At 42.6% G+C, this 14,022-nt stretch overlaps 1 protein-coding gene across 1 annotated transcript in view; it reads right to left on the bottom strand.

The window, feature by feature from the left end:
• THEM4 (thioesterase superfamily member 4) overlaps positions 1 to 14,022 on the bottom strand; it is a 38,653-nt gene that overhangs the window by 21,010 nt on the left and 3,621 nt on the right. The window contains exon 2 of the mRNA XM_025983144.2: positions 11,252 to 11,435. Coding sequence (XP_025838929.1) covers positions 11,252 to 11,435 — 184 coding nt within the window. The remainder of the gene's footprint in view (positions 1 to 11,251; positions 11,436 to 14,022) is intronic.

The raw sequence follows: 14,022 nt of genomic DNA, 5'->3' as shown, positions 1-14,022 counted from the left end.
TTTCAGATATGCCCCTTCAAATCACAAGAGCGGGCCTAACTGTGGTCTCTACTCTCACCAGACCTGAGCAGGGAGGTGAAGAAAGCAGTGGGCAGGAGCAATCACTCCTTTTCCCTGGTTATCTTCCATGTGTCTCTGAGGCATACATGTTAATAAATTTGCGTATTTTTCTTATCAGCCTTTTTAAACATTGTCTCCACCATCAACTTGGAATTATTTTTCCTCCCCTGTCGTTCCTGGTGACCCAGAAAGGACCTGTTGAGATATACACTTGTTCCAGAGCTACAGATGGGATCCTGGGAAAACTGGCAGAAACCAGCCAAGGAAAAGAATTCTTACCAAGTCTGCCCTCCAGGATCTCCATCGGTAATAGGTGGACAAGACAGGAAACATTTTATGTCATTCCACCCTTTCCAAATTCAGCTTAGCAGGAGAAAAACACATGTAAGAATTAACTCTGGGGATGCCTGGATGGCTCAGTGGTTAAGCATCTGCCTTCAGCCCAGGGCCTGATCCCAGGGTCCAGAGATTGAGTCCCACATCGGGCTCCCCCCCAGGGAGCCTGCTTCTCACTCTGCCTGTGTCTCTGCCTCTCTCATGAGTAAATAAAATCTTAAAAAAAAAAAGAATTAACTCTTTGAACTGCAGCTCCTGGATTTGCTTTCAGGTACCTGCTGGCTACTAACCCTTTCCCTCACTTCTATTTGTCTTGTGTTCTGAGAACTTGGGCTGTGTTTCTGCCTGCTGGAGCACACAGGTTGGTGGCCCCAAAATATGGCCAGACAGAAATGTTTGAAATGCAGTTCAGCATCCCATTTGTGGCTAGTGTCCTGCAAACTTTTGCCAGCTCTCAGGAGGTTGTTGCATAGTTCTTTCTTTCTTTGGTTACTTTTGGGAGTGGTTCTGATCTTGGAGGGCTGCACTGCCTCTCTTTGGGGACACCTTTCGTGTCTGTCCTTAAGCCATAAAAGGCTTACTGGTTTTGGTTTTAGGAATGCCTTTGATTTAAAAGAAACAGGAAAAAAGATTTCAAAAAGGAATAAAGTCAGGAAAATTTACTGTTTGTTTCAGCCAAAACCTGAGAAGGTATTTGAAAGGAATTTTTAAAAAAGCTCTATGGCCACACTGGAGGCTGATATTCAGAGCCTGATAGATTTTGTTTTGTTTAAGAGACAGAGAGAGATTGAGCGTAGGATAGGGGCAGGAGAGACAATCTTAAGCAGGTGCCATGCTCAGTGGGGAGGAGCCCGAGGCAGGGGCTCGGGCTGAGATCATGACCTGAAGTCAGACACTGAACTCAATCACCCAGAGGCCCCAGGAATTTTTTAAAAAGATTTATTTGTTTGTTTGTTTGTTTATTTATTTATTTATGAGAGAGAGAGAGAGAGAGAGAGAGAGAGAGAGAGGCAGAGACACAGGAGGAGGGAGAAGCAGCCTCCAATGCCGGGAGCCCGACGTGGGACTCGATCCCAGGACTCCAGGATCGTGCCCTGGGCCTAAGGCAGGTGCTAAACCGCTGAGCTACCCAGGGATCCCCTGAGCCACCCAGGGATCCCCCCCAGGAATTTTTTTTAAAAGGCCTCTCTGTTCTATGTGATCCTGGCTCCTCCATGGGAACTTCTCTTTGACTGAAAAGAAACCCCCTTCTTGAGCCCCTGCTGACGATATGGTCCACCAGCTCGGTCTACCTCCTCTGTGTCTACATGAGTTAGCTAAGTATAATGTGGAACTTAATCACCTTCCACCTTCCATTTAGTTCCCTGGATCCTTTGATACGTCTCCCCCTTCAAACTCCTACCTTGTCCAAATTTTCTCCACTCCTGCCACATTTTCCCTTCCTACTTCAGCCTCCCAGCTCCCTAACGCTACTTGATCTTCAGGCCCCTTCCTCTACTAGGGGCTCTCCAGGGACCCAGAGACCCTAAAGCAACTCTCAGAGGCTGCAAAGAAACAAGGAGGCACATGGAAATGGGGCAAATGAAAACCTCTTAGAAGTCTTCTACACAAATATTGGTAAAAAGCTTTAGCTGAGTACATTAACCATAACTTACTCCACCTGCCTGAAACACAATTTGGATTCAACTGTTCTTATAAACTGAGTGTAGATTTCTGTTTGCATTTGTCTGTATGTTTATGTATGTCTACATATGAATCTTCCGGATTTGGGGAATTTTTTTTTTTAACCTGTAGGTGGCATTCCTGAGCTCTACGTAAGAGCTCTACGTAATTAGCTTTAAAAAAAAAAGTGCTTGGGGGGCACCTGGGTAGCTCAATTGGTTGAATGTCTGCCTTCGGCTCTGGTCGTGATCCTGGGGTCCTGGGATCAAGCCCTACATTGGGCTCCCTGCACAGCCCAGAGCCTACTGCTCCCCCTGCTTATGCATTCTCTCTGTCAAATAAATAAAATCTTTTAAATGAATGAATGAAGGAATGAATGATTTTTAAAAGTGCTTGGGACACCTGGGTGGTTCAGTGGCTGAGCATCTGCCTTTGGCTCAGGGCATGATCCCCTGGTCCTAGGATCAAGTCCTGCACTGGGTCTGCTACATGGAGCCTCCTCCCTCTGCCTATGTTCTGCCTCTCTTGTCTCTCACGAATAAAAAAGTAAAATCTTTAAAAAATAAAAATGCTTACATAAATTAAGTAATCCTTAAACTCAGAAATAAAGAAACCGACCTAAATGTTTTTCAAGTTCATACGACTTGAGTAATCTTTGGTAAATAGATACATTGTTTACTAAAACAACAAGCACTAACCCAGAAAAACAGATATACCTTCAGAGTTGTCAGCACTAAATGCAGACATACAAACTTTTTCTACCTGGTTTACTAGTCAAATGAGCTCATGTTATCTGTTATAAAAAACCTGGTAGCTAGAAAAATAATGAGGGGCTCCTGGGTGGCTCAGTGGTTGAGCATCTGCTTTCAGCTCAGGTCATGATCCCGAAGTCCTGGGATCAAGTTCCACATCAGGCTCCCTGCAAGGAGTCTGCTTCTCCCTCTGCCTGTGTCTCTGCCTCTCTCTGTGTGTCTCTCATGAATAAATAAAATCTTTAAAAAAAAAAGAGAGAAAAAAAGAATGAGATGATGAAATTCTCATGAGTAATGTAAACACTGCTAAGAACAAATGAATGAAGTAGATATAAGCTAAATGTTTATAAATGAACAATTATATGTCTGCTTAAAAATAGTTTCTTAAATCTCTTTGGTAACTTACATTCCTAGAATTTTGCTACGTGATAGATAATCTTTAAATATCTAGACCATTTCGGGCAGACCCGGTGGCTCAGTGGTTTAGTGCCATGTTCAGCCCAGGGTGTGATCCTGGAGACCTAGGATCAAGTCCCACATGTCAGGCTCCCTGCAAGGAGCCTATTTCTCCCTCTGCCTGTGTCTCTGCCTCTCATGAATAAATAAAATCTTTAAAAATAAATAAATAAATAAATAAATAAATAAATAAATAAATAAATAAATGAATATCTAGATCATTTCCAAATAAAATAAAATATTGAAACATTAATTGCTAAATATTAAGTCTAAATTTACCTGCTTGTGGCCTCTTATAGAGAAGCTAAACATATTTGGACTTGTTTATAAACATGTCTTGTGCCACACTGAAAAACTGTACTATGAGAAAGTGTATGCTCCTAGAAATTATGAAAATATATTCACAAAAAAAATTAAAAAAAGAAAATATATTCACAAATTTGCCAATCTACACAATGCTGGCATGACATAGTTCATAACTGCTTACTTCTTCACTTTCATTAGAAATTAAGATTTCTATGAGTTAAGAATTCTAATATATATCATTAAAAATACTAAAAACAATAAGAGGAACAACTCTGTATATAAAGCAAGTAGAACGTATTTGTAGTGAGAAAAGGTAGACGGTATGGAGATGTATTTTCGTTAGGGATGAAAAAGAGTAAATTTGTCTTAAAGCAGAATAACTAGTTGCTTCAGAATGAAGAGAATAAAGGACAAACTAAGTAGATAAAGTTGGGGAGAGGAGAGAGGGAGGGGGGAGAAGGGGAGAGAGGGAGAGGAGGACAGGGAGAGAGGAGGACAGGGAGAGGGACAGGGGAGAGGGGGAGGGGGGACAGGGAGGGAGAGAGAGAGAACACCTTACTTGTGTGCTCAAGGTGGCTAAAACTGAATGAAATTATTACAGCGGGATTTTATTTTTAAGCAATCACTACGTCCAACATGGGGCTCTAACTCACACCCCCTAGATCAAGAGTCACATGTTCCACCAGCTGAGCCAGCCAGGTTCCTCTATTATTAAGAGTTTTAAAAGTAAGTTTTAATAGAATGCCTGTACAAAGTTAAAATTTAACCACTTTTCATCTATTAGAAGTACACAGTTTTCTTGACTACTGGTCCGCCTTTTTTTTTTTTGTTAAAGATTTTACTTATTTATTTATTCATGAGAGACAGAGAGAGAGGCAGAGACACAGGCAGAGGGAGAAGCAGGCTCCACACAGGGAGCCTGATGTGGGACTCAATCCCGGGTCTCCAGGATCACGCCCCGAGCTGAAGGTGGCGCTAAACCGCTGAGCCACCCAGGGATCCCATGGTCTGCTCTTAATAAGAAATTGTGGAAGGTTTTTCTTTACCTTTTAAGCAATCTGTCTAGAAAGCAAAGATTTTGTACCTTACCAACATCATTTCCTGTGCTCCATGTTGTCTTTTCCAGGTCTTAAGAAACGGAGTCTTCTCTACTAACAGAGCTAAGTTTTGTTTTGCTGTGTTTTAATAACTAAGTACTCTTCTGGTTTGCCTCTGACACCTTTTACCATCACTCTGGTTAAATAAGAACTGCTGTTTCACAGTGACCTATTTATTAATAAGGTGTTCTAAAAGCTTCATATTTGACAAATTTCCCCTAACCAAAGTCTAAGTCAGGTCTGTTTGAACCCAGACTAACTTTGGGATTTCCCAGCATGTTCCCTGTAACATCTTCTAAAGGAGAAATATTAAGTATTTAAATTGTGTGAAATTCCTAGAAATCTACTATGTCCTGGTAAAATGTTACCAGTCATAATTCTAGTCATCTTAAAATCTGTGCCACAGAAATAACCACATTTCCTTGTCATTGACATTAGAAGGAAATGTCATCAGATCTTTAACCATGGCCATTTTTAAGTCTTTTTGTCATTTACAGACAGTTGTTTTAGTCTGATGATTTTGCAAAAGTGTTTCATCTTTGGGGCTCTTCTCCGCTCGTGCTCTATTTCTCTCTCTCAAATAAATAAGTAAAATCTTTATTTATTTTTTTTTTTTAAAAAGGTGCTTTGTCTTCTAAGAGATTCAAGAAAAAGACTGTGATAAGCACAGTTTTCTGATAACTTTAAGTCATACCACTGAACTGGGTAAGAATTTCCATAACTCTAGTGGAAAACTCAAACCTGCCAAGATCAAGCAAAACAAGAATCAATTATGTGGGACTAAATGAACTGACAAAGATAAACAGAACTGAAACATTTATCTTTCTCCTTACCTGATCTCATCAGAATTTGGAAATGCTTATTGGGTATTCTTACTTTCATAGTAATATATTTACTCGAACATCTGTTCCTTAGACACAGATATGACCAAACAGTTTCAAATAACTAAGGCTGACTTCACAGAGCTAAGAAAGCCCCTTCAGAACACTGCTTGGTATCTGGCTTACTGGACTCCTAGTATTATAGTGGGTAAAGACTGTCACCTCTCGGCAGCCTCAGGAAGTTCAGAATATTTGGGGGACCTGAGAAGAGAGGAATGCACTCAAATTCATAGGTACTACAGGCAAGGAGAGTTGGTTGTTGGCTTGGCTTCTGGCGTTGAGTGGCTTTTGAAAGTCCATTCTGAGATTCTTGACAAAGGGGGCTCCTGGGTGGCTCAGTACATTAAGCATCTGCCCTCTTCTCAGGTCCTGATCCCAGGGTCCTGGGACAGAGAGCACCGAGTGGGGCTCCCTGCTAACAGAGGCATCTGCTTCTCCGTCTCGCTTTGCTGTTCCCCCTGCTTGTGTTCACTTGCTCTTGCTTGCTCTCTCATTCTCTGTCAAATAAATAAAATCTTAAAGAAAAACAACAAACCCCAAAAAACCTATGTGGCTGATCACTATTCTTGTGGTACTTATATAAACGATCAGGCCATGTTTAATGAAACTAGACTTATTTTACAAATTTGTCTTATCGCAATTATCTCTGATATAAATAGATGACTGTGAAGAGAAGTATGTTCCAATGGCACATCTTTGTGGATATCAGATCCCAGTGCTGCTTCCTATCCTTAAGGTTGTTACCTATCTGCAAAGTGACCTGCATCCTCAATTCTTCCAGTTTCCTCAAATATCTGACCAGCTTCTCCAAATTTTTCTCACCCTTCTGACTTGGAATCACTAAGGATAAAAATGCTTTTCTTGAAGCTTTGCAAAACTAAAGCTGGACAACCTGATAGAAATTTCAAGGATATCAATCACCACAACAGCTCCTGTGTGGACAATGTTCTTGGCAGTTGGGCTCCTCCAGAGGGTTCACACCTGATGATATCACCAGGGCCCACCACTCAAACTGCAAACCAAGAAAATGAATGAAACTCAAGCTCAAGAGGGCATTCAACTGCCACGGTTTTTACCTTAAGCTTTTTAACTGATAAAGTTCTTTCCAGCTCATCTCTTAACTCAGGCAAAAAGCCCTCCAGGCAAAGTATCCTGCCCTGTGAAGCAAAAGCATCCCTTCAAGCAATGACTGCCTAGAGCCAGCAAGACCACCCCCCCTACAATTGACCCCAAGACAATCATCAACCCCAGCTTTACTGCCCAAATGTGTGTGACTGAGGACAGGGAATGGAGGCTCAGGAAGGAAGCTGATCAGAGTAATGCCATTTTGGTTTGTAAGCTGACTTTTAAGTCAGCAGGGCATAAAATGAGTCACAAGACCCCACTCCAGCTATACAAGCCACATGGGCTGGACATTCTTGAAACTGCTCTGTAAGAGTGTCTGCTGCCAACAGACCCCATCTCTGGCCCTCCATGTTCACGTTTGCTCAGTAACCTCTCTTAGGGCTCCATGTTCTGAGCTCCTTAGAGATTAATATACATACCTTAGAAATGCCTGCCATGGCCAGGATGGGGGTGGGGGGGGGACTTATTTTAGCCTCCCACGAATCTGTAGAGATAACATGGTTTTTCCCTGTCCTGATGCACTGGTGGTGCCACAAGGCCAGCTGTCATATAGGTGCATGAAAGCCTTTTGAGGTGTGTGCAAACCATTTGATCTCACTACAATGCCCTTGTGTGTGTCCCCTCACGCTATAAAATCTGTCGACTAAGATCTGGATTTTGTGGAGAATAACTATGCAGCTGCTGTGGATTATCCTCCACCTGAATCCGTCAGTATGTTATCCTGAATAAAATTTTATGTGAACTGTATGGAGTGGCCTGCCTTGTTTTCTGGTCTCAAAGTGCTGTCTTAGCTTGGGGATACTTTCCTGTCGATCCTCCACTTCTAACACGCTCCCTGTAGTTAATTCCAGAACCCTAGGTGAATAGTGGAAAAACCAACCATCGAATATAAGGGATACACCTAAGGTTAAAGAGTAAACTCCTTCCTATATGGCTAGCTAATTTTTAAAAACCTATAAAACCTTTCCTTAGAGGCAAAGGGGGGCTAAGTCTTCCTCACTTGGGAGGTAAGATTACTCCTTTGTGAAGTAGCTCCTGATGTGGGAAACAAAGGCAAAAGAAAAAATTAAATTTCCTTACTGCCTACAAGTCCCTGAAACAGGCAGAGTGATTTTCTAGGAACTCAACTGCCTTGATGTTGACACTTTGCTGAGGGCAAAGTCTACTTTAACATATAAAAATCCTTCCGGAAACTTTTTATCTCTAGATCCATGTTAGCAATCATCCTCTAGGCATAGAGTCCGCTGATCTGCTTCTGAAAGATCTCATGACTCAGGTTTGATTAGACAGTAATAAATGACCTGTTCCCAACAACAGCTAGTCCCCCTGAGGTCCTGGAAACCTTGCTTCCAAAATTCCTCAGAGACTCACACTATACCTAACCTCCTCCCAACTTAGAGTACATAATCAGCCACCTGATACAACCCCAGTGCAGCTCTCTCTGCCCATGGTCCTGTCCCTGTGCTTTATAATAAAACCACCTTTTTGCACCAAAGACGTCAAGAATTCTTTCTGGGCCGTTGGCTCCAAACCCTAACTGCCACATCACTTGGCACCTTAACATGTGGCTCAGTCTTCTCATCTGGACTCAGAGCCTCAGTGCAAATTTGGTGAGTGCTTTCTCTTTTCTTCATTGACTTTTATTCCAGGGGCTTTTCAAGGAGGATAAACTTGATGCTAAGCTTAAGACTCCCATGTGAGGTTTTTCTCCTCATTGGTTTAATGTGATGCTCTCCACATCTCTGGTCTAGCTGTCTCCAGCCACGTGACCTCTACTCAGAACTGGCTGAAACCAGTACCCAATTGATTTAAAACCCAACTGGGAAGATTTCTTAGGGAAATAAGCTGTAAAAGAATCCATGTGTTGGAATGTCACTTAGACCATGATGGATTCTATAGTTATGGTCTTTTATGTCTTCTAACAACCTGAACTACAGAATTGGTATTTCCCTTTGTAAAAACTTTCTTAATGTTTTCCAGAGGTTAAAAATGATGGGTTCTTCATGACAAGGCAAGGCATGGTATCTCGGTCCATTCGCCAGCACCCATTTTGCAGTGCAGAATGTGATAGGGAAGCTGGGGCCTCCTACAGGGCCTTTAATGGCAGGGCGGGGATCATAGCACTTTCATTCAGGGGGTGCCTTGGGTCTCTTTGACACCAGGAACCTCTGACAAGCAGGTCTATACATGAGCTATTGTGGCAATTTCTTTGAAGGTTACCCAAAGTTGTCTAGCTTAGGCAAACAACAACATCCAACTAGAACTAGAATTTAACATATGCAAAGGGGTTATTGAGACATAATTTTTCTCTCTATAATCACCCTTATTTCCAGAAATAGCCAAATTAAGAGTAATTTGTAAAACAAGTCCAATTTTCAACAAACTTGGCCTTAATTTTTCCTTTTGCCTTTGTTTCCTGTGTCAGTATCACTTAGACCAAGTCATCAAACTGGGCTTTAACATCTAACCTAACTGCAGTGTCAACCTTCCCCAGAAACTGGGGTTTTACATCTAACCTAACTGCATCAGTCAGGAATTTTCGGGTCTCTCTCCATCCCCAAAGGCAAATGAGGTCATCTGCAAGATAAGACACCCTGCCCTTTCCCCTAAGTGATGGTGACCTTGCTTGGAATCCTTTTTCTTTTGCTATTAACTCCCTGCCCTGCCCTCCTTCTTATAAAAACCTTCCATTTTGTACAATTCTTGGGAACACCTCTCTACTTGCCAGATGGGATGCTGCAGGATTCACAAATCATTTTGTTGTTGTTGTTGTTTATTTGAGAGAGAGAGAGAGAGAGAGAGAGAGAGAGAATTCGAGCAAGGGGGAGGAACAGAGGAAGACGGACAAGCAGACTCCACACTGAGCATGGAGCCTGACACTGGGCTTGATTCCACAACCCTGAGATCATGACCTCAGCTGAAATCAAGAGTTGGATGTTTAACCGACTAAGCCACCCAGGCACCCCTCACAAATTGTTTAATAAAGCCAATTAGATCTTCAAATCTGCTTGGCTGAATTTTGGTTTTTGGCAGGGCTCTCACTGCAATATCTAGAAATCCTAACTGTCCTCTTGACTCAAAAACAGTCCATGGTTTGTCCCAACTATGAACTTTTGTTTTTTATTCGTTTCCATAAAAATGCTTATTAAAAAGGTGACTACTCACGCCGTGTAGAGCACCCCCCCTACAATACTACCTCCTGAAATGACACAAAACTATTTAGCTGAGCTGACGTATTCTCAGGACTAACAGACTGGTGGCAGACATGAAACTTCTTGGGGAAGCTTCAAAGGCAGGAATGAAGGATCACATAGTGTGCCAACCCAAAATATGGCTCTTTGGCATCAAGAATATCGTGAGGAAAAACAGACACAGGGGAACTTCTGAAAACATCTATTGTGTTTTCACAATATATGGGAAAATTTACATTTTCCACACATTTTTGTGTGGGGAAATTTACATTTCTAAATGAAATCTCCACTTGTAAGGGTATCTCCTCCTCTGTACTAGACAGAAGGGAGGACTCTAAATTGAAGAAACTCTTCTCAATGAAGAAAGCAGCCTGCCTAACAAACCTTACCCTGTTAATTGCACTTTCCCTGGTAACCTCCCTGCAGCTGGCCCCCTTCCCTCCAGCTTTTTGGCCTTTAGCTACAGATGGTATTTAAATTGGTGGCTAAGGCCTCTTGGGGAGTTACTTTTCCTGGGTATCTTCACATACACCTGAGGTATACCGGTTCAACTTCATTTTTACAATGTTTTGATGTTTTGTTTTTCTTTTAAGAAAGCAATGGGCAGGAAAGAAGATGGTTCACTATTCCTCCCAATTTCTAACCGGAGATTTTGGGACATTTTTGGGACTAAAAAGTCCTCTTTGGGGGATGAAAAGAACAGAATAGAAACTACGGTCAATAATTTTGTGATAACAATGTGTGGTAACAGAAGGCAGCTACCCTTAAATCGTGGTGAGCACTGAGTAACACATAGAATTGTTGAATCACTATGTGGTATACCTGAAACTAACGTAACATTGTTATGTCAGTTTTAAAAAAGTTCTTTTAGGGGCATCTGGGTGGCTCAGTGATTGAGTGGCTGCCTTTGGCTCAGGACATGATCCTGGGGTCCTGGGATGGAGTCCCAGAGAGAAAGAGAGGCAGAGACACAGGAGGAGGGAGAAGCAGGCTCCATGCAGGGAGCCTGATGCGGTACTCAATCCCGGGACTCAATCCCAGGACTCCAGGATCACACCCTGGGCTGAAGGCAGGTGCTAAACCGCTGAGCCACCCAGGGATCCTCCTGAGTCTTCTTTAGCATAGGAAAGTCCTTTTGGAAACGTCCCTTTGTCTCTACCACCCCATTCCAAAGTATAAAACCAACTGCTCCCCACAATCACAGTGCAGCCCTTTCTGCCCATGGGTCCTGTCCCCGTGCTTTAATAAAACCACCTTTTTGAATCAGAGACCTCAAATTCTTTGCCATTGGCTCCAGCCCCAACATTTCCACATCAGTAACCAGTGCAATATTTGTTCTATATTTGACATTTAAATATTCTTTATGAGAATGTGGCTGTTCTTACCAGGAAAAAAGATTTTGACATCTTCAATCCTTTCAGTAGGGTTATATTTATATGAAGGCAAACGTTTCCAAGAGCCATCTTCACTTTTCTTCATGAACTGGTCAAACAGGAGCCTCATGTCCTCATTCCAGCTGGGATTGGGGAGAGAATGGTCCACATGAAGGACTTCAGAAGAAAATGACCTCTAAAGGAGAGAAGAGAAAAAGAATGGGAAGTAAACCCTATTTCATAACATATTCTCCTATTTTATTAGACTGTTTTGCTGCTGCTCCTCTTCCCAGAAGTTTGTCACTTCAGAGTGCAAGCAAATTTCAGGAATCAGCCGGTCCAACCTCCTTGAGAGAAGATTGAGAGAGTAAATGATTTGCTCAGTGTCACCCAACTACCTACTGGCAGAGCAGCATTAAGCCCAGGTCTGTGGATTCCTTTCTCTAAAACAAAACAAAACAAAACAAAACAAAACAAAACAAGTTAATCAATCCTAGGTGAGCCAGGAGGAACTGGAGATAAACAAATGAAGGACACACATTCTCCTCCATGTAAAAGGGTTTACCAGTGGGGCCTGCAGAGGAGCAGGGGGGAAGGTGTTTATCTCAGATGGGGGATGGGGAGAAGTTCTTGGACTTGAATCTTAATGATGATGTAGGAAAGATGTCAGGGTTTGAAGCCAATGGCCAAGAAAGAATTCTTGAGCCATTTCTAATGCAAAAAGGTGGTTTTACTAAAGCACGGGGACAGGACCCATGGGCAGAGAGAGCCGCAATGGGTTTGTGTGGGATGGAGATCATATACCTTCAGGTTGGGAGGGGTTAGGGATAGCATGTAAGTCTCTGATGAATTTTGGAAGCTAAGTTCCCAGAACTTTGAGCTGGCTAACTATTGTTGGTGAAAGGTCATTCATTACCACCTAATAAAACCTTAGTCATGAGACCCTGCAGATGTATATGGTGGATTGTAGGCTTGGGGGATGGATCTTGGGGGGTAGAAATAAAGTAAGTCTTCAACGGAATTTTGAGATGTTACATAGACTTACAGGATCCTGGGGGTCGAGCTAAGATTGCCTGTTGCCCTCAGCAAAGTACTAACATAGAGGCAGCTGAGTTCCTAGAGGTCACTCTGTCTGTTTTGAGGACTTGTCAATGAGCTGTAGAGAGTAAGGACATTTAATAATTTTCCTTCTGCCTTTGTTTCCCACATCAGTTACACAAGCAGAAATCAGGCAGCTCGAAAGGGTATCATAGCTAAGGGAAAACCATATGCAAAAGCAAGGAGGCAGGACACAGTTTCAAGGGGCCTTATGACAACCAACTTATGAAACACTTATGAAGTAGGTACTAATTATTACCCTCATTTTACAAATGATGAAACTAAGGCCTAAAAGAAGCTTGGCTTTGGGGCGCCTGGGTGCCTCAGTCGGTTAAGCGTCTGCCCCAGGCTCAGATCATGATCCCAGGGCCCCAGGATTGAGGCCCTGCATTCATCCATTGGGCTTCCTACTCAGTGGTGAGTCTGCTTCTCTCTTTCTCTTCCCCTCCCCAACTCTCTCAAATAAATAATTAAATCTTAAAAAAAAAAAAAAAAAGAAAAGAAAGAGAGCTTTGTTTCAGTGCAAGGGGAGGAGCAGATGGCTGTAGAGATGCAGACAAGGGCTTGACTCTGAGAAACTTCCATACTAAGCTAGTTGGCCTGGTCTCTAGCTGCAGTTGTTCCCAGAGGGATTTTAATAGGAAAATAACAAGATCTAATCTAGGCATCATTAAGAAAGAGAGTGGGAGGAACCAAGACTGAATCTAAGGACTCTGTGTCAAGGATTTTAGAGATAACCCAAGTGAAAAATTATGACTGCATGAAACAGATAAGGAGTAGGGAGGAGTTAAAATACAAACACCAGCCCCAGGTTTCTGAATTACACAACACAGTGAATGACAGAGCCAATTACCAAGAAAGGGAATGTAAAAAGAAGGCAGAGGTTAGGGGGACAGGTGCTTGGTGTCAAAATAACCATGGCTTCCAACCATGCTATTTCTCTGCAGCGCTGAGCAATGCTACTACCATTCCTGTACCCAGGCAGCAAGTGGACCGGTGCAGAGGCCCTGGAAGAGGACAAAGTGTAACTTACTATGGCGTTGGACAAAGCAAATGGCCACAGGCACCGGAAAGGAAAACTATTTTTCTTTTTTAAGCTTCAGTAGAAATCTTGGAATATTTAAGACCACAGAAGCTATCAACTCTATGGCATTGGACTTCCAGTCACCCTGTCAATTCAGATTCAATGTATCTACAACACATGGACCACACTCAGAAACAAAAACAGCAAGGCTGTGCAGTGATGGAGGAGCCAGCCAACCAGCCTTCTGCTGACACCTCGGTCGGCTCTGATCTGGCCCGATGGTGAGAACATAGGCAGCCTGTCTCAAAAATTCTACAGATTTCAAAACTCCTCGGCTAGACAGAAGGAAGTATCACCATCATGAGGGGAAACGTGAGCTGGGTCGAGACTACTCCACTCCTGAGCCCAGAATTTGTACCTTTGTTTTTTTCCTATGGTTTTGGATTTGCTCATCTCTTGAGAGCCCAGCTCAGAAAATTTGGGAAAGAAAAGAAAAAAAAAATTAAATCCACCCATTATCTATCTTAAGACAATGATAAATGTTGAAGTCTTTCTACTAACATTTCTTAAACATAATCTTTCTCTCATTTATTATTGAGAAGAGAGAGCAAGTGTGCTGGAGGGCAGGGGGGTGGGGGTGGGCAGGGGAGAGGTGGGGAGG

Source organism: Vulpes vulpes, chromosome 8, assembly GCF_048418805.1.
Source record: "Vulpes vulpes isolate BD-2025 chromosome 8, VulVul3, whole genome shotgun sequence".
Taxonomy (NCBI): domain Eukaryota; kingdom Metazoa; phylum Chordata; class Mammalia; order Carnivora; family Canidae; genus Vulpes; species Vulpes vulpes.
This window is presented reverse-complemented; position numbering and strand designations above follow the sequence as displayed.